The following is a 26,707-nucleotide window of genomic DNA, read 5'->3' on the forward strand; positions in this document are numbered from 1 at the left end:
TCTCTTTTCCTCTCCATTGCCTGCCATGTCAGATTTGTGTAAACAAGGAAATACGAGATTTTGCAAAGTTTTGTGCGTTCTTTTTTTTAGATATAGAAGAAACTAAAATTTTAACTAAAAAATCTCACAGACAGCGCCAAATTGTTTGACAAGAAAGTGTTAAGCCTTTTAGCTAAACTAATATAGAGAACTTTATCGGATTTGATGTGAGAAAGCTTGGGACAAACAACAAATCGAATCTTGTGTAAAGATAATGTTTGTAGTTACTTGAGAGTAAACTTTTCTAGAGAGAGCTTATCATATAGAATATTACATATCTCTTTTCTTTCTCTCTCTCTTCCTACTTATATGGGACATATCCCTTACCTACTAGCCGTTTTGGCCGATCCGAATGCTCGACCTCAACCTTAGCTGCTCGGCTCGCCAATATTACTTCTTAAGCATGACCTCGACCTAATTGATTCTTGATTGCCCTCTTTCAGGTGAGGTCCCCTTGATCAGATTTTGACCCATACAATCGTCACTTTGACAAATATATCAAGAAAATTGGGTTTTACGCATATGTTAGCTGTGCCTAAACCATCTGATCACTTACCAGAAATGATTAGAAATTTTCGTCTTTTTCACTTCTAATCAACACTACAACAATACAGCTATTTTTCAAATGCAATTTCCATTGGAATTCAATGGATATCTAAAAAACAATCAAAAAGGAGTAGATATTTCGTGCTAATATATTGGCAACGACAGAGAGCTGATAATTTTCCAACTCCAAATTTCTGTATATATTCAGCCAGCAATGAAATCAATCTCTCAAGCTTCTTATTTTTCATCAGAATTTCAGAAACATTGCACAAAGGCCTTAACTTGTCTTCCTTTGGGTGGGGCATATTCGACTATTGTTCTTCAACCACTAGTACGGAAGAACTAGATTTTGAAAATGAGCCAACTGCTGTTAAAGATGGCAGGTATTCATGCCCTGTCTCATACTAACAATGTAAAGCAAACACTACTTTAGAGTTGACATCACTCAAAGTTATCTTTGTTCATTGTAACATATCTGATATCAATTGAAAAGTTGTCACTTGAAAATAGAGTAGTTGATGGAGGTGGTGCTTTGATACTCCTCGGTTGTGCCTTGATCACTTCCCAGCTTCGGTCGGTGTTTTCGTAGTCATCTGGTCAACTGCATGCACAGTGTTCTGAAGCTCTTCCCATATGGCTTTGTAGACCATCCTCTGCCTGTTCACAGCAGATTGTCCCTCAAAAGCTGAAGAGACTACATCAATGCTGCAAAGAGAAGAATAACAATGACATTACAGAGTTAGCAACAGATACACTCACCGCTTGAATTAGTAAACCAGCTTCATTTTCCATCCAATGCACCATCTAATAGTGAAGAAACCTCACCTGACATGCCGACCATCACCATAAGCATCTTTAACGATGACTGAATCCGCATTCAACTGTTCCTTGATCTGTTGACATATATTTAAATTTCAAATGGACCATTTTAGGCAGAAGCGAAACCAGCACAAAATACATGAAGGTAAGCGCATTGATGTCCCCAGTAGAAATGTAGCCTAAACTATTGGAAATATAAGAGCATGGAATTTATGCAGCTAAATGTGCATAGCCAAGCAAATTGTGCTATCTTTATTAATGTAATAGTAGGCTACAACCTTGTTTATGTAACTCTGACAAGAATGACAAACATGCAAAAAGGTCAATCATCAAAAGTTTCTGTAATGTCACATTTGAATGGAATTCTTGAAGAAAAATCTACTCCAACCAATATGCCCTTAGGCACGGCCACACATACATAGAGATCACGCTTGGAAATGGTGGACAATGAGCTACAGCAAAACTGATTGCGAAAGATGGGACAAGGAAGAGTAGTTCTTTACCAGAACTGAAATTGTGGACATGCTGCGCTTTAGAGCTTTTGCTGCTATATTTTAGTTAAAGTAGGTGCTAATATATGCCATAAAGAAGCAGCATTCTACAGTTCGTTCTTATATGACTCCGACGTTAATGGCATTTGATCAATATGAACCACCTGCGTTGCACCAGAACCAGTTTGCCAACAAAATAACTTATACTTACTATGAGGAAAAAGAAGAAAAAAGTAAACTATATCCGAGTAATTGAGAATATTGTAAACTAACATGTAAGGATCCTCTAGAAGGGATTCACGTAAATCCAAAATCCAGACCTTGCTTTCTTATTTGGTGCAATGAAGTCTTTCTATAAGCATAGTTCTATTAACTTTAATACAACACAGCGACAAATAATGTGAGATTCTCCTAATATTTGATAATTGCTTGCACAATAATCCTCTCCCCACCCACTAACACTATCGTCAACAAATGTACACTCCCTCTATATTTTCTCTTCTCTTTACATAGTTCAAGTAGTTTTCAGCATCTATATCTGCCTTCCTTTCTCATTCAGCCACTTCCCGCATCCAGGAAACCACTCAACCTCATCACAGCTCTGGTGCCTATAAAATTCAATTTTTCTCTTAACTCTTACAGTTCACTGCACATGGATCAAGGTGTTGCACTGCACCATGTCAGTAGCTATTTGATATAATATGCAACATCTGTGATCCTAGGGAGGTCAGTTCAACTTAACCGATAAAATTCCAGAGGCTAATGGCGCACGGTTTGAAACTCGGTGGATAATTGGCCTGCCCCTCTACCCTTCTCCACTTAAGTACCAAGCTTATGTTTGCAGCACGGTTAGACGCACGTCACGAGCTGCGCTCTTATCGCTAGACCAAAGTCCTGAGAGCAAGGGGTTTCATCGCATGCTTCACCGAACATCCAGAGGTTGCTTTATTCACTGTTTTTCTTGATCCTTCTTTTCTTTTCAAATCCTAACATCTTCAACTCTATGAAATACCATTGTAATAAATATCATAAATATTTTGTAGCTTCATGATGGCACATACTCATCATTATCAGTTCCTTCTATATAAATTATATTGTAAGATGGCACGTACTCAAGGATGTTTTCTACCCAAACTGAAAATCTCACTCCTCTACGTCCCTACCAACGAATTGAACCCCGTACGTAAAGCCCCTTGAATTTACACCTCTTTTTTCGTCCTTAATTTTAGACCTCAAGTTCTTCTTTTTGGTCTTTAAATCCCTCCTCCCAATTCTCGTTCTTCCTTTGAATCTTGATAGTTAACGTACTATTCTATTCACTCTACATTTTTTTTTGGGATCAACACTATTCAGTCACTGTACTTATCTTTCATAACTACTCTATCAAGTAGTGAGGCTCGTTTGGACTCGGTATTCAGATGCTTTAGAGTTTAACAAAAAAAAAAAAGGTAACGGCGTTAGTAGCAAAAAGAAATATGCTTCCAAGAACATTTCTCGGGGTCAAAGCCTCAGTAATCCATAAAGTTTTAAGCTTTAGAAAGAGATACTAGCAATGCCCAAGATATAGAAACCACAAAACAGATAATACAAGCCCAATTAAACAAAATTGCAGTTTTATGGTCAGAAAAGGGGCAATAAACTCATTCCTAAAAAAGGGTCGATAAAATTAACCTTTTTCTGCATAGACTCCATAAGAGGAGAATCAATTGAGCCAGTATCGCTAGTTGCACGAGTAGAGAAAGTCCGACGACCAGCGAAAAGCTCAATCTTTGAACCTATTTGGGGAACGAGCTTCATCGGCCTGTAGGAACGAGCAGAAATAGAAACGCATTTGAGCAATGAAGGTACACGTGGCTGAACGGAGCTGCTCAATCGCCGGATACACAGCGCCGCCACGTTTGGCCTTACAAACAACGCCTTCGTCATCTCTACTCTCTTTCCTGTTTGGCGTCAAAGCGAATTAACACCTTATTCCTTTTATCTCTTTTTTGATATCTTTATTATTGTTATTGTTTTTAAGAAATATAAATATATTGTTGAGTTAACTCGGACTAACCTTGACTTGTTTAACCATACAAAAAATTCATCTAATTTTTCTTTTTGTTTAGATTGAGATTTGAAATTTTGAATCCTAATTTTTTAGTTTCTATCCCACTTTGTCACATAATATTTAATCGTAATCATGTTTATACTAAATTAAATAATTTAATTTTTAAAATTAAAAATTAAAGTATCGTGAAAAAATCACTAGTTGTAAGTATGTTTTTTTTACAATCATGAGCTATTATGTCAATTGTCAAAGTTTCAAATGCTATGCACCTCTATTATTTCTCCAATTAAAAAAACAGTTTTGAACTTTTAAAAAATATATAGAACTAAGTACTGTTTCTTTATACACACAAATTATCTTTTTCAAAATTGTATCAGTCTATGTCTGCTTTTGACAAAATAAATAAATATAAAATAAAAATAAATTGTTTTATAAATTCTCTTGGCATCTTTACTTGTTCTTTTCCTCATTGTTTATTATTTAAAGACAAGAGTTGAAGCTTTGTATTTGGACGTACTATTTGTGGTTATACATTGTCAAGCAAAATAAAGAAACAATTGATGATATACACATTTTCCTCTAGTATACCATTTTTCAGAATTCAGAAATATATAATATGAAAACAAATATAGTTTTGATCAAGATAAAAACAAACATAATTTAAAATTGGATAAACAATAAAAATTCTTTTGCTTGTCTTTGAACTGTTATCATTTACAATAGGGATGTTCATAAAAACCCGAAAAATCGAACCAAACCGAAAACCAAACAAAACCGACTAAGAAAACCGATAATTTTTGGTTTGGTTTGATTTTGGTTTTGAATTTTAAAAACCGATCAAAAGGTTTGGTTTTGGTTTTAATCAAAAAATAAACCGAAAAAAAAACCGAACCAAACCGACTATAGGAGTAGCTATTTCAAATTTATTATTACACACACACACACACACACACACACACACATATATATATATATATATATTTTTTTTTTTTTATACAAAGTTTCAAAAATTCCAAATTTATTATTACACCTATATATATGTATATTTTTATACAAAGTTTCAAAATTTTTATGGTGAATGTTAATCGTTTGCACTTTTAGTACGGTTCTTTACCTTTAGGCCCCGTTTGGCCATGAGTTTTCCCAAAATAAATTTGGGATTTTTTTTCAAAACTCATGTTTGGCCATAAATTTTGCTCATATTTTGGCCAAATCCCAAATCCCAAATTTCAAATCCCAAAATCACCTATTGAGCTGATTTTGGGCCAAAATTCCAAAACTTGGGAATTATATACATATTTTTCTAAAATAAAGTTGGAAAATATGTTTTGAAAACGTATGTCCATAAACATTTTCATCTTCAAACGAAACTTCACCCAAATCAAATTTTTCAAAATAAATTTGGGATCTATAGCGAAACGCTAGCTTATATTCTAGTTTGGTTGGTAGTTTTCTTTGTTAAGTGTAAGAAACCCTTTCATGTTAAGAAAATATATTTTTAATTGAGTCCTTAAATTATTCATCACTATTTGATTCAATTATCATCAATATATTTTAGTAAATAATAGATTTCTCGAAGGGCAATTGATTTGATAGTGTTATGTGGAAAATGTGGTCGCTGGAATATGTATTTGGTAGTGTATGTCTTATATTTAAGAAAAAACCGACAAAATAACCGAAAAAACCGAAAACCCGACAAAACCCGACATAAACCGAATCGAGAAAAATCGACTTAATTAGTTTAGTTTGGTTCTAATATTTGAAAAACCGACTTACTTGGTTTGATTTCTCATTAGATAAAAACCGATCCAAACAGTATCTCTCACCTGGGGCTTGCTATTTCCTTTAAACTTTTAAACAATATAGCAAAGCTAATCATTTTTGCACTGTTAGGATTTTGTAGTTATGTTCATAATGTTGTCACTATTATAACATTTATGTAAACACCACACCCGTGTTAGAATTTTTTTTGGAATGTAATTGTTTGACCTTTTTAACTAGCTTTTTGCATGCTTGTGAGTTGTGACGTTAATTAACTAATGAATCTATGAAATTTAATACATGTAAATATAAAATTAAAGCATTTACATAGTCATTAGGGAGAGAAAAAAGAATTTCATAGTTAAATATAGTCTTACTTACAACAACAACAACAACAACAAAAAAGCTAGTGTAATCACACAAGCATATAGGGGTGTTCATGGTTCAGTTAGGGTCGGTTTTTCCCTAAAAAAAAATCAAACCAAGTAAGTCGATTTTTTAAATATTGGAACCAAACCAAACCAATTAAGTCGGTTTTTTATCGATTCCGTTTTTGTCGGGTTTTCAGTTTTTTCGGTTATTTATCGGTTTTTTTCTTAAATATAAGACATACACTAACAAACGCATATTGCGGCGACTACATTTTCAACGTAACACTATTAAATCAATTGCTCTTTGAGAAATCTATCATTTACCAAGATATATTGATGATAATTGAATTAAATAGTGATGAATAATTTAAGTACTCAATTAAAAATTGATTATTTTTGTCATGAAATAAATTCTTGTACTTGCAAAAGAAAACTACCAATCAAACCAGAATGTAAAGGCAAAGAATTAGATTATTATAATAGCAAAGAACTAGACTAAAAATACAAATGACTAATATGTACGATAAAATTTTAGAAACTTTATAATAAAATATATATATGTAGGTGTAATTATAATTTTAAATAGCTACTTTTATAGTCAGTTTGGTTTGATTTTTTTTCGCTTATTTTTTTTATTAAAACCAAAACCAAACCAAATTTGATCGGTTTTTAAAATTTAAAATCAAAACCAAACTGGTTTAGTTTTTCGGATTTTTATGAATACCCCTACAAGCATATGTTATAAACGTAAAAAGTTTGTTTCTGATACACTCTGGACTCAAGAAATAATGAAAATAAGCACCTTTATGTCTTACTTCTATAAGTTATAAAAGAAATTTAATAATTTAAAAAAATTCGGCAAGATAAATAGAACTCTTATATGAAATAAATACTGCAAGTAATTTACTATAACAGATAAAATTACATAGAATAGTGTAACCAATTTTTACAATTGAAGAAACATAAATTAATTCCTTTTAAACACTGTTATTTTTTGAATAATAAATACTAGTGCGCTATAATTGGAGAAACAAAAAGATAATAAAAATGTAAACGGCGGAGTAAAGATAGAAGAATAAATAAGTAGTAACTAAATAGTGCTAATAATAAAAGATTTACATTAACTTGTAGCTGTGACGCAGCCGGGTTTTTGCCCAAAGAAACAAAACAGAAAAATCCCAATCCGGAGCAAACTCCACCGAACGACGGTGGCTTCCTCTCCATTTGACACTTCTTCTTCTACCTCAGATTCACTCGCCCATTTCTATTTAATCGCTATTTCTCTTTTCGCCTCACTACTTTGATCAATTGTCACGCCGATACCCTCCCGCAGTCTTCTTTGTTATCTATCATCATCACCTATGAAGACCAGTTTTTTTTTTCGAAAAAGGGGAAGAGATATTTGAGTTAATCGACGTAGAGGAATAACTTGAAAATCTTGTGTGGATGGATCTATGAATGATAAAGATCATGGTTTGACTGTTGAAGAAATTGGTTGGTGAATGAGGATGGGATTAGAATCTTCTGGTGAAACTAATCCTCGTGATTTCCGGAAGATTATTGTGATGATTCCTTTGCTTTAGGGTTTCGTTTCTGTTGTAATTTGTAATACTAATAATAGTTATTAATGGATGAGGGCAGTAGTAGTTCTAAGGAACAGGCGGCAGAGGAAGCCTTATCATCATCATCTTCATGGCGACCCAGCCAGGGAGTGTTTGGTCCTTATTTTTCTGTTCTTCAGCCAAATGCTAAGCCCCAAAGTTTGCGGGTAGTTGTTAGAAGACCTGTAAGTGTTTCTTTCTCCAATATTATTTAGAATTCTTTACTTTGTTTACTGTATTCCACTTTGCATTTGAGCTTTATTTGTTGGGGGTGAGATAAAATTCCGTCCATTACTGCATTCTGGATTTTGAGTTAGGAGGAGTCAGTGGAAATACATTTACAGATAATAATTTTTCTGTATCCGTAGAATGTCCTAAGTAATTAGAGTTAAAAGTTTATCCTAAAGCTCGTCATATGGTAGTCTAAAGCTGTCCTGTTTATACTGTCTGGTTTCTTCAACCTCGGGTTAAATGACTAAGAAAGGAATCCATTTGAGGTTTTGAGCTAGTTCAATCTGGATAATTGGGTTGCTAGTAATAAGAAAGAGTCTTGGTCTATTTGTCTTATGGGTCGCATGTAACAGCTGATTGCTGAAGCAGTACCGCTGAGAGTTAAAAGTCCACTACATGGCTGGCCTGATCTGCCATATTATCTTGGGTGGACTGAAGATAACTGTTTGTTATATCAGCTCTAAGGAGGGGTGAGTATGGTAAACGTGTTTTTGGGATGATCAGTGATAAGGTTTATGACTAATTAACTGGAATGTTTGCTGTATTTACTCTTTAGACTGGAATTTGTAGCTATACCAGCGACCAATGGTGCTCTGACTCAGTGTTGTCAAAGGCGCGCTTAAGCCCTGAAGCAAGGCTCAAAACATGTTGAGCGCTTTGCCTCGCTTTGTGGGCGCTTTAGTGTCGCATCAAGGCTCTAAGGCATGTTTTTCCTTGCCGATGAGTGTAATCCTGAAAATGCGACATTAAACATTTGATATTTCACTTTATCGTAATTGTTTTTTTCAATTTCTTTGTCCATATATTTGTTATTCATGCTTATAATTATTACTCTTGGACTACATATACATATTTTTACTTTTTCTCTAGTTGCGCCTTTTTTCATTAAAGCCCACGCCTTATTTGTGCTTTGCGCTTAAAGCCCCAACGGACCTTAGAGCTTTTTTGCGCTTTTCGCCTTTGATAACACTGCTCTGACTCTTCTCCCCACAGCTTGCTTCTAATTATGATCAATGAGTTGAGAGGTGTCTCTACTCCCAGATAATATGCCCTTTAAAGGTGTCATATTGTAACCCTCACCCTGTCCTGGAAAAGAAAAAAAAGTATGCAGCTTTTGTCTGGAAAAAATTCACATTGTTAAAAAGAATATATCAGGAACTAGCATACAGAAAACAATAAAGTTTCAATAATAGAATCAATTGCATGCTTATTGAGGGAGCCCTTTCTTTAGACAAAAGATGACTTTGCAAACAGGTATACTCGTGTTAGCTGTTACTGATATCTCTCTTGAAGAGCGATTTGTTTGGGTTTAGTTTCTTAGGTAAGAGGGATAACCTCGCAATGTTTGGTTTCCACGGCCCTGGGTAGTGCTCTGAAGCTGTAGAACCATGCAAGGAACGTTAAGGGAGCTAGTTTCACAATAGTGTAAACATCTCTCAAAAGGAAGTAGACTTACTTTCCTGAGGTCCACTTGCCATCTAGAACAAGGAAGCACTTCAGCGGCCTTTTGAAGAGGATAAAGTGGAGCAAGCAGTGATGAATAATAACGGGAAAAAGGCATTGTGTCTGATGCTTTTGCTCTCGCTTTCTTTTGTCATTGTTGGAAGTTAAATGAGGATGTTATGGATTGTTGGAGCAGTTCTACCGCACTTGTGCTTTCAAGAGAAGCTTCGACTCTCTATTCATTGTCTTGATCCTTACGAGGTGCTATGGCCATCAAGAATTCTCGACTTATTAGCCTAAGGAAGTTTCTACAAGAACAATGCAAAGGTACTTGCTATGAGATTTAAAGGTGTTATAGATAAGGTCATACCTACTTCACATATGCTTTTCTGGTAGAAGTGAGATATTTTGGACTTTAGTCTTATGGCAAATGAAGTTGTGGATCCTAAATTGGATATTGGCAAGGTGTATGACCGTGTGGATGGTAAGTTCCTACTCTATCTCCTTCGCTTGACAGGGTTAGGAGATTAATACATCATTCCCTCCCACAGTCTCGATTTACACAATTTTGAATAGTAATTTTTTTTGCAAGTACTAGGGCTTAGAAGGAGGGAGGGTCCATTATCTTGGATGCTTATTTGTTTTTTATGGAGCGAGACTAATCCAAGCTTTTGGTCCCTGGTTTAATTTAAGGTGGTGTGCTACAACCGCCGAATCAACACGAGGATGTTTGAAGGGATCCGGTGGAGCGGGGTACGCAAAATTTAATGTGTTGGTGAGGAGGAAAACTTAAGGTTATCAAACTCCACATCAAACATTTGGATGTTGGAAGGATAATATAAAGATGATAGACTTTAATTAACGAATGATTTAGAAACTCGAAAAAAGAATGGAATGGTGGAAAAAGCATTATCTCTCTCGAAAGGAAGAAGAATCACCTCGATAAAAGCAACAATGTCAAGTATTCACACTTATATCATGTGTTTTATTCTCAATTTGTCATGCAAGAATAGAGAAATTGATCAAACTATTTATGACACAAATATAGATAAGAAGCTCCACCTTGTTTGCAGGAATAAGGTAAAGGAGAGGGGAGGATGACTGGGCATTTGGAGATCGGAAATCTTGAACATGACATTGTTAAAGAAATTGCTTTCGAGATTTGCGATAAAAGAGCGGCCTATTGTGAAGGAAGGTAATCTCGTGGAAGGAAATGATTAAGGTAGAGAGGTGTAGGGTTTAGTTTTTTTTGTCAATGGAGCACATTTTACACCTTAAACCTCATAGGTTGGGGGGGGGGGGTGTAGGGTAGAATTAGCAAAAAAATGAAACTAGTAAGATGCCATGATTTTGGGGAGATAACTTTTTGGACTTTGCATGACAAAATATCATGCTTTTGGAGAGAGGATGGGAATGGCTATTTACACTTTGCATGATAAGAAGACCTCGCTTTGCTACTTAACTTTTGCGTATCTTTTTGAGTGTTCCATTTCTCTACTTGGGTCTTATTTACGCATTACGCGCTTTTTCCTTGAAATGATGTTGGATCTCTATTAATCACCACTATCAACATTCTGGCTTTTTAGATTAGCTATTTATCTAGTTATCATTGTAGTGTAGCTCAATTAATTACCCATTATTTGTCATTCTCAAAAAAAATAAAAATAATTACCCATCATTTGTATCTTAACCTAGTTATTTTTTACGCCATTAAAATGTTTGAGGAAACTTTGATCACAAGTACTTGTTGGTTCAACGTTCTAGTGTTTATTAATTAGATTTAGGATGTTTAATCTAAACTAAGTTTGCATTAGATGATGAAGAGAAAATGTAAGCCATCATTTTATCCCAAGACTTTTTACTTAGGTATGAAAAACTTCGAGATAGCACTCCCTCCCTTCCGCCGCCCCTGGTATTATTGAATGTAAATCTTTGCACGAGCCTATGCAAACAGGGTTAAAAGCGGTAGATAGCCAAGGGAGTGGTCAATAAAGTGGGAGGAGAATCATGAGGTCTTAGGTTCAAAATTTCAGCAGAAACAAAAACACTAGGTGATTTCTTCCCATTTGCTTTAGCTATGGTGGGTAGAGTTACTCGGTACCAGTATTGGTGGGAGGTAGCAGATGCTCGGTAGAATAGCCGAGGTATACGCAAGTTGGCATGGACACTACCATCATAAAAAAAATGTACTCCCCCTTCCATTTTGTGTTACTATCTCCTTATTATTCCATTCACAAAAGAATGTCACCTTTCTATATTGGGAAATAATCTAACTTTAAACTTCCCATTTACCTTTAATGACATGCTTTTATAGCCACAAATATCTCGTTGCATGTTTAAGACCACAAGTTTCAAAAGTTTTTCTTTCTTAAACTTCGTGGCTTGTAAATTGAAATGGTGAGAGTAGTTTCTTTCTTTGCTAGAATAACATTGTGTAGAATATTTTATTAATTCACTTTGGTGTATCCGTTTCAGTTAAATGATATATAAGTTACATGGTAACTTGATGGCTGTATGTCCTCCAACTTATTCATTTATTTCACTTTGGTGTATCTGTTTCAGTTAAATGATATATAAGTTACATGGTCATTTGATGGCTGTATGTCCTCCAAATTCCACCTTTGCTTTTTTTTTTGGAATGTAAAATGCATCTAGTTTGTGAGCTTATGTAAATTATTTGGCATCTTAGCAATTGTGCTTTATCATTATTTTTTTTTAATTGTTAATTTAGCCCTGAAATCTAAGTTTAATCATCAATAAAGCGTTTTCCATCACACCATGATCTCAAAACTGCAGCTGGTGGCAAGGTTGACTAAAGATATCGTTGAGACATACCGCATCTGCAATCCTCAGTTCAACTACTCTGAAGAATTGAATCCAAAGAGATTCCTGACTTCCCCATCGGTTGGAGTGTTGAATGATGGCTTTGATAATGCAAACTCAGACCTCATTCTTTCAGTCAATCTGGAGTTGGTCAATTTGGACACAAAGAGAAGGTTGGTTATTCTTCCCCGTTACACAATTTTCTATCATGCATTTTTGGGTCCTAATTGCTTGATATGCAAAACCTTTAGAGAGGAGGAGATTTGTTTTATACCTTTCCCCTGCAAAAGCTTCCGATTTGGTTAAATCGGAATATTTTGCTGGTAGTTGTCTCATTATCGCTATTGAGTATTTTTTGTTGTACATTATGTACTTTCTGGTTTAGTGCACTTTATTTATGTAGCAGTGCTTCGGCTTTGCAGGCTTAACAAGAAAAATAAATATTTGATTATCTACTTAATGACCTGAATCTGCACGCCTTTCTCTTGTTTATGAGTAAATTACGGTAGTGGTGCTGTGTGATTAGTCTGAAGTGCTTTTCTTTCCATGGAGCAATTCGATGATCACTAAAGTTCTACACGCTCAAATTGGCATATTTCATTCTATTCGTAGTTTCCTTGTAAATCCTCTCATTTGTCACAAATTGGTCTAATTTCTGTACTGTTTTCACTGTATGCAGGTATGTTATCAAGGATATGCTTGGCCATGGAACTTTTGGTCAGGTTGCGAAGTGCTGGGTTGAAGAAACACACAGATTTCTTGCTGTTAAGGTCATCAAAAATCAACCAGCTTATTATCAACAAGCACTTGTTGAAGTTTCTATCCTGACAACAGTAAAAATCCCTCAGCTGGTTTTGTACTTTCAGTGCTAAGTCAGCAAAGTTGATCTGGATATCATTAGCTCCCTTTTTTCTTTCTTTTTCCAGTTAAATAAGAAGTTTGATCCTGATGATAAGCACCATATTGTTCGGATCTATGATTACTTTGTATATCGACGTCACTTGTGCATTGCGTTTGAACTGCTTGACACAAATCTGTAAGTTGCTGGAGAAGCAGCGTTTTAAATGTTTCGTGTGGTTTCTGCATTAATTACAGCCACAACATTCTGAGATTTAATGCAGGTATGAGCTTATAAAGTTGAACCATTTTAGAGGATTGTCGCTGAGCATTGTCCAGTTGTTCTCGAAACAGGTAATCAGTTGCTGGGCTGAAGGTAGAACTTCTGATGATGGTCACATCTGTTTGTGTAATAAAGATTATAATAAGTTTGCCTTCCAATGTGTATAGATATTGCGTGGATTAGCTCTTATGAAAGATGCTGCTATAATTCACTGTGATCTGAAGCCTGAGAACATTCTTTTATGCACAAGGCAAGCTTCTCTGATACCATGGTCGGAGATATTATTGTGCTTCACTGCCTTTTCATTTCATCTAGTTTCTTGCATCTTGCAGTGTGAAGCCAGCTGAAGTTAAAATTATAGACTTTGGATCAGCATGCATGGAGGATCGTACTGTTTACTCTTATATCCAGGTGACTGTTGCTTCTTTCTGTTAAAATTTACTTGATTGCGCTGATATCTCTATATTTACTAAATTCTTCTTATGCAGAGTCGGTACTATCGGTCACCTGAAGTTCTTCTGGGATATCAGTATCCTTAAGTTTTTAATTAGATCCTACTTTCTCTCTTCACCTTTTTTTATAGAAGTGCCTGCCGGAGGCTGAACTGGTGCAGCGGTGGAGAATTTTTTGTAGTAACTTTCATTGGCTCTCAGTTAATAGTGGAAAAATCATTCGTTCAGCTTTATGTGGCAATATAATTGGAATGCTTTCCGTCCTTCTGTCTTAAATATGCTAAGTTTCTTATACTTTGTCACCAGAATCACAAGCCATCAGGTTGGGCATTCTCTAATTAGCTAGATCAATTAGGAGAAGCATGTCATGTCCTCCCTTAACCTCCGCAACTATAAATTCATTGATTTTGGAACTTTTGCTACAATGTTTAAAGTGAGCAGTTTTTGTCCCCAGTAGACTTAGTCATCAAAAGATATATGTCAAAGAGTTTTCTATTTATGCAGTCTTTTAACATATTGCAACAATCATAAATGACTGGAGTTCACATTTTATTTCCTAATATCGTACCTCATTATTTGAATTTGTTATGGTTTTAGTGTATTGTATACCTTAATCCTTCTCAGATATACCACTGCTATTGACATGTGGTCGTTTGGGTGCATAGTTGCTGAATTATTTCTAGGACTTCCACTGTTCCCAGGAGCTTCAGAATTTGATCTTCTGAGAAGAATGATTAAAATACTTGGGTAAGCTCCCGTGCCTTAGAAATCTCGTATTTCGCCTTACAAGTTCTTTCCATTTTTTTAATAAGGAAAAAAAACTTTACGGGTTTTTGCTTCTTTTTTTTTTGTCTTTTGTTTTATTCTTTTTACAGTTAGTTTCTAACAAGAAAATTATACAGTTATGGTATCAAACTTGGATACTCTATAGCTACTTTAGGTAGCTGATTCTACAAACTGTAGTAGTTACCTTGTTTTGATGGTTCTATGTAACTAGTAAAAGGAAGGTAAGGTTTCTCTCTGAGAAGTTTGAACCAATCATACTGATAGTTGCATGTGATGGGTTGATGATCACGCCCAACTATGCCTTATAAAAAGGACAAAGCGGTCGCTGCAAATATATTCCGGTTAACAAGTCTGGAGTCGAATCCCGAATTAAGCTATTAAACACAGCTATTGGACTCACACAAATTCTCGTAATCAATCTTCAGAAATGTTTAAGTAATGAATTGGATGTTTACTAACTAATAATATTACGTAATAAAAATGCAAATAATACGAACCAACTACGAACGGGTTGTAGACAAGAATTGGAATGATCTAAGGTTCTGATTTTCCCTGTTATCGGAATCCTTTCCGCTACGTTTCCTATTAATTTGCCTAAGTCTTCTCTATCGATTATGAGCACTCTGACTATCGTAACTCTTTCCCGAGTAATTACAACAATATACTAGACATTTCCCGAATTACGCTAGCTAGCCTTAAGTATAGCTCACTTAGATCGCACCAAGGTTTCGTTATCCCTAATCCCACCTTTAAACCCTTCGTATTGATCCCTCATATACGTTAGGAGTGATGTTGTTCAACAACTACCTAAATATGCACTCTCTCCCGAGTAATACATACTAAATAGGAACAGTTAATTGAGGGCCCTTCAATAAACATCAATAAGCATATAGTTGAACAAATAGAGAGAATACTATGGCAAATCTATATTAACGTAACAGGATCCTTCAACATGTTCCATCAAAACTCTAGATCAGGAGTTTAGCTACTCAAACTCAACAACAACAACAACAACAACAACCCGGTGAAATCCCACAAGTGGGGTCTGGGGAGGGTAGTGTGTACGCAGACCTTACCCCTACTGTGGAGGAGTAGAGAGGTTGTTTCCAATAGACCCTCGGCACAATAAGATGAAAACGAGACAATGTAGCAGTAACAGCAAAGGTTATCACAAAACAGAAAATAGAAATCCTTAAAAAGTGCAAAGTTGTCCCTTGAACTTTTGTCACAGTACGCAAGCATTAGCTTAACATAAATTTTAAAGATTACCAATTTGACATTCTTTACTTCTTTCCTCATGAGCTCGACATCTGTTGCTTGACCCTGAAACCGAGCAATTAGCTACTCATACTCATAGTAACAATATCCAAAGTAATTTGCATAATTAAATTAGAGAGTAAAGATAAAGGGATGTAGAAATCAATGATTCTAACTCCCAAGTAGTGTTCCACGAGCTATTCTTGTCTCCGGTTGCAAAAGTCCTTCAAAGTGGCGTTTTTGGGTCTATTTATATGTTTGGGACAAGCCCTAAACGTGTAGGTCAAATCCTAGTCAAGCCGGGAAACAATTTAAGTCTTCAAAACTTGGACTGGACTTGGCCCTAGGCCTGGCGTTGACAGCCTAACGCGAGCCTCAGCCTGGCTTTTGGCTGGCCTCGCCAGGCTAAAGCCTGGTTGAGCCTATCCTTAGGCTGGCATCGCCAGGCTTTGCTGGCTTTTGCCTGGCCTCTCCTTTCCACTGTTCTCGAGCGCACTTTCGACGTTTAATTATCCCTTTAGCTCTACTTTCATCTCCAATTCACCTACACATAAATTAGACTCCATTACGCGCAAATAAAGTGTAATTTATCAGTAAAGCAGGTAAAGCAGGTAAAATGCAAGGCACATAATGTGCTAAACCATGAATTATAGCCACACATCAGTTGACACTGAGGGAGCTGGTCGAGATCATGCTCATTATTAGCGCTTAGCAGACTTATGAGTAGAAAACATTATTGATTAAGGACTGGCTAGAGAGCCTGAATAAGAACAAAAGAAAGACCTTGACAAGGCATTTGCAAGTCTTAGGAACTCACGAAGCAAGCTTATGCAGCTCAACAGAATCAGATCTAAAGACTAAATTAAACATAGGGTAAATTTTGGATGGAGTTCCTAGGAATGGCTTATTTCAGGGGACTGCTCCTGTCTCTACTCTCTAGTAGAGGTTATTTTTGGAGATTACATAAATTGGTGAAGATGCTCAAACACTGGAAACCCAAGTACATTTGTGTGGGATCTTTTACATGTTGACCTTGCACACTTGTGGGATCTCAAACATGTTAGTTTACATGCTCATCTGAGTTAGGTGCCACGAGGAATAGTTATCTTCTTGAAGCTTGCACACCAAGACCTTCATCTCTAACTGATTAAGATTTTTGTTCCCCGTCCAGCAGTGCAATTGCTCTGTCTGCTGACGCCTTTAGGCTTTATCTTCTTATAACAGTTATATCTTGCATGCGAGTTGATTTGGTCCTTCCTTGGTTATGAAGGAAAAAATTTGGGTTGCTCTGCTGTTCATTATGTTGCATTATGTAAGGTTCTCATATATCAACTCCTGTGGCTTAGTTGAATACTATTTTAATTTTTGTGCAGGGGGCAACCCCCTGATCACATACTAAAGGACGCAAAAAACACCAGCAAGTTCTTCAAGTTTGTTGGGAGCATTAATCATGAAGAGTGTGGATCAGGTCCTATGAGCAGATCTAGTGTTTATCAAGCTTTGACAGATGAAGAATATGAAGCTGTAAGTCAATGAAATTCAAAACTAATGAATTATGAAAACAGGGTCACTCCCATGGTGCTGGAAATCATACATTACTTTTACTTAAAAATTGGAGTACTTTTCTTGGTCTCTAGTCTCCTAGAATAATTTGTATTTGCTGGTAGCGTTTAGAGATTAAGTTCTTTTTTGATATGTTGTCTTTTGGAAATGAAATTGTAGCCAGGACTTGGAAAAGTTTTTCTTTTGGAACTGAAATATCTAAAATACCAAGATCAAGGAAGAACATTAATAGAAAAAACAAGAACATAATTTTGTGCATTACATTGGTAATATGTGGCACCTTCACATGTTTACTTGTTGTTTTGCTGGAAAGAATGTTGTTTTACTTCTTGGTTGTGTTCATGTGGTACCCTAACTGGGCAGCGTCTGTGAGAGTAGATGCAGATCAGTTTATTTTGCTGTCATTTCTGCACTCAGTAAATGTCTGGATTGTATTATATCTTCTTTACTGCTTCTGACTCATTAGAGTTCTTTGATTAGAGAATCTTTCAGCAATTCTGCTTTTAGGGAATTACACGAAATTCAGCCCCATGATGTGCAAGTCTAGGAGGTGTCCATTTCATTGTCACCTACTTAGCTGGAAATTCAGTTTGTAAAGGTAAAGTTGGAATCAAAATTCTTGAAACAATGGGAAAAGCACTACATACGAATTAAATTACCCGAATGAATAAATCAGAAGCAGGAAGATGGAACCTAAAGTCTCTCAGTTTATCTGATGCTGGATTATGGAACTTTTGACCAGCATCCTTACTTCCATTGCCACAATGTTGTGCTCGTGAAGGTTTCTAGCAGGTTACAGAGTCTGGTGGCAGCTTACGAAAAAAGTGACAGTCATTATCATTCTTGTCAGTTGAGTAAGAATGATGTCTAACATTCAACATAGCTGGAAAAGTAGCGAAATTACCAGGCGTTGGATGATAAGTGTTGAAATGTGTGACAACTTCATCAAAACACTTAAATTGTTAAGAGAAACACATTTATTTACTTATTTTAGGTCTGCAACTATCAGTATTGAGCTAAAAACCTGACTGGTATTGGCAAATTGTTACTTTGAGGTGAACTATTTTGAATGCTATATGCTATACCTTTAAGTGATACCAATAGATTTCCAGGTTGAAGGGAAGAAAGTTCTTCAATGCCTATGAGATTTGTGTTTACAAGCAAATTGAAAAATAAGGAATGAGAATTTAAGAGGGTAATCTAGCACCAAAGGGTGTTTCTTAACTTATGTTGCTCGGGCTCTCCGAAAATGTCAGTGGGTGTGTGTCGGATCCTCCAAAGTAGTGCATTTTTGGAGGATCTGACACGAGTGCGGCTATATTTTTGGAGAGTCCACGCAACATAGGTCTTAACGGTCAATGAAGTGGGTAAAAACTATGGGAGTCAAATTTCAGCAGAGACAAATTCTAGGTGATTTATCCCATTTGCCTAAACCTTGGCTGGTTGAGTTACCCAATTCTTGTGCTGGTGAACTGGTGGAAGGTAGCTGGTACTCGGAAAATTATCAAGGTGCGCGCAGGCTGGCCCCGACACCATCATTGTAATATATATTGAGGCCGATCCATGATTGAGTTTATGGATTTTGGATTCTAGAAAAGGCAGGTTACTGGGTTTTGGATAAATTATCTATACTTATTTAGTGGATTTCTCATCACAAACACAGGGCTTGGCCAAAGCTACTGGATTCTGCCGAACCCGTAGCTAGAACTTTAGCTCCGCCTCTGAATATATATGTACACACGCGCACAGTTATCTGAGAGGTCAACCTATATGTGCTCAGGTTTACTGACATCGTGGTAGGGGGCTTACTTTTTTAGCTTAAGTGATGTCAGTAATGTCTGAATAATAGAAGTGCTACCTACTAGAAGAAACTGTGATAGACATGCTCAGGGGGATTTATTTCATGCCTGCAAATTCCTTAATGAGAAGTACATAGAGAGGGAACTCTTTCATCATTTCACAGAACTCTTATCATTTGCATTTATTGAGATAGTGCATTTGTTTTTGCTACTGCATAAAGAACAAATGTTCAGGTCTCTATCTTGGTTGGAGAGAGATTTAACATGAAGAGACAGATAGGGATTTCTCACTATTTCCAAAGCTTCCCCTTACCTAGACTTCTAGCTGGACCCTAGTACCTTTACAGCTACTATTAGAGTTGCTGACATGAAATGCATGAAAAATGGATCTTGATGATGTCTGCTTTTGAAACTATTTGTCGGACGAACTGGAATTTTTTGTACAAAAAGACCTGCATCTACCTGCAGGAAAGAGTGTGCTGAACCATGTAAACTGAGGTTATTTTAGAAGTGGTTAGATGCAACAACCGGACTTTAGCATCATATTTGGCGCTGATGTAGCATTAGTGAGTGTTATGATCTTTAACCTGAGATTAAAGCATTTGCTTCCTTTTCTTTCTTCTCTGTATAGGTGGAAGAGAAAACAGTTTAAGCAAAGTAACCTATAAAAAAGATACAGTAATAAAAAAGGATATGCAAAGAGATGTATACATGGAAGGTAGGATGTTTTACTATGGCTTCCCCGTATTGCATGTTTTTATTTTAAAACATCAACTATTTTCTTTTTTTCTTGATTTAGTTTTTTTTCGTTTTTGAATTTGAATATGGAGAAGAGCCTTTGAGATATTGGTTCCTTTCATACATCTAGCATTTTGGCCGGTTCTGTTAGACCTTTTCTTTGGTTGGTTTTCACCTGGACAATAACTCATGTTATAAGATATTTCAATGCGTAGGAGCTCCAGTAAACTATGAAGACTTGAATTTAGAAAAGATACAAGTTGCTTATCAGTTTGATAGTCATGAGGATGGCTGTTGTTGAGTTTAAGCTCTTTTTCCTCTAATTTCAATAGTGCTCTGTTGCATGTGCAACAGCTCCAAGTCGTTTCATTTCATTCCAGAATCTGGCAGTGTAAACATCGTTGAAGTAATTCAGGATCTGATATTCTACCTTTGCAACTGATATTTGTAGACTTAATGGAAATTTTCTTCAGAGAATAGCATTACATGAAATTAGTTTCTGGGGAAGAGATTTTACTTCTATGATCTGCTTTTCAGAATCTTCAATTGCTACTTTTGTCCTTCAGGGTACATAGCAGCATATTAATCCAAACAAGACACTTATCTTCTTATTTGTGTTGGATGCTATCTCTAAGCTCAATTATAGTACGAGATGTCCCAGGAAAAGGTCAACCAAACAGCCTCTACTGAAAATTCTGATAGTTTTAATTGCTAACTATAGCGCACCACGTAGCGATTGATTCTTTCCTTCTATGAATGGTTATCTCAGTTCTCAATGCGTCTTTACAAGTCATATTGCAAGATAGTCTTCAAATGCTAGCATATTGTCAGCTGCTAATGACATATTACTGCATCTCATTCAGAGAGAGTCAAAAAAGCCAGTAATCGGGAAGGAGTATTTCAATCACATGAACCTTGAAGCAATCGTCAGAAAATATCCTTACAGGAAGAATTTGGCAGAGGAGGATATTTTTAAAGGTTAGAATTTTTACTTTTCAAGGCATAAATACTGTATAGATAGGTAATCGTGAATGTTGTTTACATATTTCCGAAGAGTTTCTGATGCTTTACAAAACTTCATTGTTGCAGAGAGTCAAATACGATTAGCACTAATAGATTTCTTGAGGGGGCTTGTGGAGTTTGATCCAGCTAAGCGATGGTCACCTGTGCAGGTTGCTTATTATCTACTTGTAGAAAAAAATATGATTTCTAGTTTCTGTTAAATGCCTTTTTTGGTGAAAGATCAATATTTGTGAACAATGTGAAATCATTTGAAAATGGTTCTTGATACAACAAGTTGGGCAAACCAACTCTTAATTGGTGGTACCATAAAAAAAGCAGTTGACCCTATTGAGTCGGAGAACTCTAATGCTTTCTCACATAAACTCTCAATAGTTCCATCCTCCCTCTGATCATATAATTGTGAATTCGTGGAATAATGAGCACCACAGCTACAGTAAAGTTGTCCTAAAGCAGCTACTTGAATGCTTTTATTCGTAACACAGGTAGAGTTGCATGCTCTCTAACTGGTAACTCACTCTTGAGGTTGTTACTGTGATGTCCTTGGTATAAAGTCATTCTGTCATCATGCTTTTGGAGAAATCTTGGGTGGGACCCTGTTTAAAGAATAATTAATAAGAACTTTCAGTAAGGCCTTTCTTTGATGAAAACAACTCATTTTTAACCTGATAGGTTAAAGATCATGGTGTGTTAGTTTGATTCTTCTGACTTAATCTGGATTTCATGTACGTCACTGGGTAGTTAAACTTAAGGCAAATAATTGTCTTAGGGCCAAAGGTGGACACAATATTAGAAGATGGATTATAATGCCTTGTTAACTTTGTAGCATGCAGGATATTCTTTCAGGGTGACATCAGGCTCTAGGTTATTTCATTTAATGTCTGCAGAACCCCCTCCCTTTGGAAATGGAGTTTATTTTCTCGCTCAATATCTCTATTCTTTTTTATTTCTCAGATTAAACAGAAAAAGCTATAATAGCCACTGATATAGATCTTCTGCTATATGATAAACTACTTCATTTGAACTCTATTAACGGAGAATGGAAGTAACTGACTTTCACAATTTTAAGAAGTTTCATGCATCTTACTCCTACAAAAGCAATAATAAAGTATGCAACTGTGATTCAAATGTTGTCAGATAGCACCATTAGTAATGGAATAGAGAGGAAATTACTTTCCTTAAAGTTGATCGATGATAAGAGACAAATTAACAATCACCCACAGCATTTATGTCATTTTTCATATTACATATTTTAAGAGATTCAAATATTGTGTGTAGGCATCAAAGCATCCTTTTGTGACTGGGGAGCCTTTCACATGTCCTTATAGACCTGCACCAGAGACACCTCGACTGGTGAGTGGATCATCTTTTAGGCTACCAGGAATTTTGTTTTGCTATCTATTTGATCTCGAGTATTATATCTATCTCATATGCTTGTCAGTCCATACTTTACATTATAAGAAAAATATGATTGTCAGTCCAGTTCTTAGGAGTAACTATGTATGTCAACAGGAATTCTGAATTTCTGCTGTCTAGCTTACTTCATTGTTATGCCTGTGCTCATCCTTGTTTTACATGGAATCTGGATTGCTCTGACCTGAGCTTTTTTCCCCTCTCTAAGCCTTAGTATGATTGAAGTTGACAATTTCATGATGGTTTCTCTATATACTGATCATACTCTTCACTTTGCTTCCAATGTACGATGCACTTTTGGTAAGGATTATTTATTTAAAATGGACTTTCGGAAGACGAGGGCGTATGGAATCACATGTGTTCTTTTTTGTTTGATAATGTAATCACGTCTGATCTTCTGACTGATTATCTTTTCTTGTAGCCTGTTTCTCAGAATGTTAAGGTGGATCATCACCCAGCTGGAGGCCATTGGTTTGCTGCTGGTCTATCCCCTAATGTGAGCAAACTGCTGTATATATACACAATTAAATATGCCTACTTGTCATCTTCGTTTACGTTATCAACATTCAAAGGCAAATATGGGTTTCCGTAATGTTATGCAAAGGATTTTATACTGTCATGCAGATTCCAGGCAGAAATCGAGTGCCCGTGCAGAGCAGCCCTCATTATCAGGTTATGCAGTATGCACATGTAGGTAGCTATGGTAGTCTAGGAAGTCATAGTAGCTACCACGATGGTGCTGGGCTTAGTAGCAGTTATGGAAGTTATGGAGATAGCAGTAATCTTCATGCATTTTATTCGCCTGCGGGTCCATCAGGCATGCATCTCTATGCACAGAATGGTGTATCAATTCTTGGAAGCAGTCCAGACACCAGGAGATTTAAGCAGCTCCCTCCTGGGAATGGGCTTGGTGTCAGCCCAGGAAATTTTGTTCCTATGTCTCTTGGAACGAGCCCATCACAGTTTACTCCTCCTAGCATGTATAGTCAGATCTCTGCTGGTTCTCCAGGAAATTATGGCCCTTCATCACCATCAAGGGGTAGTTGTCATGGATCACCTTTAGGGAAGATGGCAGCAGGTAGTCAGTACAATAATAGAAGAAAAGGGTGGGGATATCCTGGTAGCTATCAGTCTCAAGAAATATCATCATCCCCTCACTGGCAAGGGCAGGTTGCAGATGGAAATAACTCCAGCCAAGCCAATTCTCCTGTCTTTGGTGGCTCTCTATTGCATCTACACAGTAACTCAAATCCCAGACAGCAAGGATCAAGCAGTGCGAGTGTTGGTTACTCTAATGCGCATAATGTTACAAGTTCATCAATGCAAGGTGGGCATATTCAATTCCAGAAAACTCATGGTGTACATGATAAACCTGAGGGTAGTAACTCATTGCCTGATCCCGGCGATTGGGATCCCAATTACAGGTAAATTAATGGGATGCATCATCTAACAAATCCAAACAGCTTAGAAATTGGATTCTTTTTTGAAAAGAAAATATAGAGAGTTCATTGGCAGAAGGTGGTAGCTGTATCTTTGCTATATCTCTTTCTATGTTTTTGACATCTCAGGCTCTAACACATCAATTTATTCTATTGATTATCAATGTTTCCCTTTTTATCCTTTCAATAGGTGTAGTACAGTAAAACATGATTGTCTAATGTACTGGCTTTAAGTTGAAACCTCTTTCATGAAGTTCTCTATGGATTGTTGGGTTAATCCCTAGCTCATATAATGAGTTGTAACATGTTTTGTTTTGCCTCGTTTTTGAATCAGTGAAGAACTGCTTCTGCAAGAAGATAGCTCAGAAATGAGCAACTTAACGAGTGAATTCGCCAAGGGGATACATCTTGGTCAAGCTGCAGTCTCCCAAGAACCATTGACTGGAGTGAGAAGACCAAGCCAGATCTCTAATCTGAATCCCAGTATGTCTCAGAGGTAAGTTTTAATTTTATATTTTTCTAAAGGAATAACCTTACATGTCCGCACATCCCTTTTCTTTGTTGATATACATTTCTTTCCTTAAGAGTCTTATGTTATGTGACAAAACATATCAGGTATATCTCTCATCATGCCTGCTTTGGGTAAAATTGAAGTTGTATCAAGGCAGTTAAGACTTTTGTTTGTTTCCCATAAGATACTGGAGGCTCTGATCGCCAGGCACTCACATCTAATATCTAATTTTGATGAATAGTTGAAAACAATTTGATAGCTGTCCGCACATCCCTTTTCTTTGTTGATATACATTTCTTCTTAAGAGTCTTATGTTATGTGACAAAACATATCAGGTATATCTCTCATCATGCCTGCTTTGGGTAAAATTGAAGTTGTATCAAGGCAGTTGAGACTTTTGTTTGTTTCCCATAAGATACTGGAGGCTCTGATCGCCAGGCACTCACATCTAATATCTAATTTTGATGAATAGTTGAAAACAATTTGATAGCTGAAATTTATGCTTCAAGATGCTTTTTTAGGACACTCATGGATTTTCTGCTTCCTTCTTCCTAAATTGTCTTAGTTGACTTTGCATGGTTTTCAGGTTAGTTTTGAAATTAGTATTGTTTAGTATTTTTTTCAAAACATGTAGGGTCAACTTAATGAGTTTTGGTTTTAAAGAGAAATTGTACTGAAAAAAAGTAATAGTGGGTCTGACTTAAATCTTATAGAATATGATATGTACGGGAATTTCTTTATTTGGGATATGGACATTATTTAGAACGCACACTTCTTTCTTTGTTTATTGTCCTTTCTTTTTGTCCATTCCTGCTTGTGCAAGTGCTCTTGTTTTCATTCTCTTCACTATTGCTTGCATGATTTAGACCAACGGGGCAAACTCAAGCATTTTTACCTGGAGAGGTAGGAAGCCCTCCTTCAGGTCATGAGCCGCATGCTGGATTCATGCACACAATGGGAAATCCATCATATTTAATGCCTCATTTTGCACAAAGTTCTCCAAGCCGCTTGGGACAGCAACCTCTTTATCGATTTAACCAGGGGAGACCAGCTGTTCATTACAATGAAAGTCATGCCAAGGCGCAGTCATCTCATTCTACCTATAATATGGATGCTCCAAATTCTGCTCCAAGGAATGGTGCATCATGGGGTAAAGATTCACTAGTTTCTCTCTCTCTCTCTCTCTGTTTTTTTTTCTCTTTCTCCTTTTGTATTTGTTCAAATAGCCTCTTAAGAGTTGATTAGATAGGTTTTGACATGTTTCCAACCACAACCTTGTGCTGTTGTAGGCCGTAGAGGTAGCAACCCTATTCCAAACATTCCACCAACTTCCAGGACAAGAAAAGACTACAAGAGAGTTGTTTAACTTTTTGTAGTCTTCATCGGCGATTAGTTCGATAAGCAGTTCAGACAAGTGAAGCAAAGCGGGTAAGCCTGCTTTAGTGGCTTACGTTACAAATCCTCATCGACGTCCTTTTGTAGTGCTTGCATAAATGTTAATGGTTATAACACCACCATGATCTGGTCATGCCTGTTTGTCATCACCATGCTCGATCTGGGAGCTCGAATTCTGCTGTTTTCTCCAGTTCCAAAGGGCCAAAAGATGTGGACGTCAATTCCCTGGATCTAATTTATTGCAAGAAAACTCTAACCAAGTTGTCTGTTAGTATTGTTGCTCCAGGGGATTAAGGGGGATTTATTAATTATTTATTTGAGCAAAGCTTGGTTGTGTTGAGTAGGGTGTTGAATCATGGTTTAAGGTTTATTTTTTAGCAATCTCTTTGTAAGCTAAGACAGGAAACCTGATTCCTTGTAAGTTGGATATTTATTTCAATATCCTCTTAACACATCAATGTGACTACTCATAAATTAAATGGAATGACGTGAAGAAGTGTGGAATTTGTGTTCTTAATTGGTTTACCATTGATATTCATTGAAATATAAATCAATCTTCATAGCAGAAGCTAATTATGACGGTTGTAGTAGGCTAGCAGCTATTTAGTTTTTTGGTATTCTTTTTCAGTGATCTATTCCTTTTGATTTGCATAAAAATAAAAGTAAGATTCTATTTGAGATTTATTTTTTTGATTTTCTATTTCAATAATCCCCCGTATCACAATAGAAGCTTGTTGTTGGTTAGCACTAAATTTGGAATAAGATAATACTTTTAGAAAGACATTGCGGCTTATCCTGATATAAGTGGAATGCTAAATTTAACAATGATTTGGTAGAATTAAGCAATATGTACATTTCACTTTCTGAAGATCTCAGTTAAGCTTCAAAAATTGGACAGGTTTGGAATATACCTCGGATAGTCGATTCAATAAATATGAATGAATATCTCTCATTAGACAAGTGATTTTATGGTGTACCTCACACAAACTATGTCAGATTGTGTGAGGCTTCTTTATATCTCATACATTTGTGGACCCAT

The 26,707-nt window shown here is 36.3% G+C and overlaps 2 protein-coding genes across 2 annotated transcripts; one reads left to right on the forward strand and one right to left on the reverse strand.

The window, feature by feature from the left end:
* Positions 1 to 758: 758 nt before the first annotated feature.
* LOC109237322 (protein BOLA4, chloroplastic/mitochondrial) lies at positions 759 to 3,873 on the reverse strand. The gene is made up of 3 exons (XM_019403617.1): positions 3,567 to 3,873; positions 1,411 to 1,478; positions 759 to 1,290 (listed from the first exon to the last, which is right to left on the reverse strand). Exons 1-3 carry the CDS (start codon positions 3,819 to 3,821, stop codon positions 1,143 to 1,145), a joined length of 471 nt encoding a protein of 156 aa, XP_019259162.1. The 5' UTR covers positions 3,822 to 3,873; the 3' UTR covers positions 759 to 1,142.
* A 3,319-nt stretch (positions 3,874 to 7,192) lies between these two features.
* Positions 7,193 to 26,185, forward strand: LOC109237323 (dual specificity tyrosine-phosphorylation-regulated kinase 1A). Its single transcript, XM_019403618.1, has 18 exons — positions 7,193 to 7,863; positions 12,149 to 12,348; positions 12,855 to 13,008; positions 13,102 to 13,211; positions 13,297 to 13,366; positions 13,463 to 13,545; positions 13,628 to 13,706; positions 13,784 to 13,824; positions 14,372 to 14,494; positions 17,164 to 17,314; positions 20,754 to 20,868; positions 20,980 to 21,062; positions 22,189 to 22,263; positions 22,745 to 22,819; positions 22,948 to 23,747; positions 24,097 to 24,258; positions 25,140 to 25,423; positions 25,563 to 26,185. The coding sequence occupies exons 1-18, from the start codon at positions 7,705 to 7,707 to the stop codon at positions 25,637 to 25,639; spliced, it is 2,841 nt and encodes a 946-aa protein (XP_019259163.1). The 5' UTR covers positions 7,193 to 7,704; the 3' UTR covers positions 25,640 to 26,185.
* Positions 26,186 to 26,707: the final 522 nt, after the last annotated feature.

This window comes from Nicotiana attenuata, unplaced genomic scaffold (assembly GCF_001879085.1).
Source record: "Nicotiana attenuata strain UT unplaced genomic scaffold, NIATTr2, whole genome shotgun sequence".
Taxonomy (NCBI): Eukaryota; Viridiplantae; Streptophyta; class Magnoliopsida; order Solanales; family Solanaceae; genus Nicotiana; species Nicotiana attenuata.

What these genes read in the sequence shown, in the direction of transcription:
- LOC109237323 (XM_019403618.1), top strand. Translation starts at nt 7,705, where the DNA reads ATGGATGAGGGCAGTAGTAGTTCTAAGGAACAGGCGGCAGAGGAAGCC. An exon ending in CAGATGAAGAATATGAAGCT is followed by an intron (nt 17,315 to 20,753) that starts GTAAGTCAATGA and finishes CATCTCATTCAG; the next exon opens with AGAGAGTCAAAAAAGCCAGT. An exon ending in AATCCCAGTATGTCTCAGAG is followed by an intron (nt 24,259 to 25,139) that starts GTAAGTTTTAAT and finishes TGCATGATTTAG; the next exon opens with ACCAACGGGGCAAACTCAAG.
- LOC109237322 (XM_019403617.1), bottom strand. Translation starts at nt 3,821, where the DNA reads ATGACGAAGGCGTTGTTTGTAAGGCCAAACGTGGCGGCGCTGTGTATC. An exon ending in TGGAGTCTATGCAGAAAAAG is followed by an intron (nt 1,479 to 3,566) that starts GTTAATTTTATC and finishes ATATGTCAACAG; the next exon opens with ATCAAGGAACAGTTGAATGC. An exon ending in GGTGATGGTCGGCATGTCAG is followed by an intron (nt 1,291 to 1,410) that starts GTGAGGTTTCTT and finishes TTCTCTTTGCAG; the next exon opens with CATTGATGTAGTCTCTTCAG.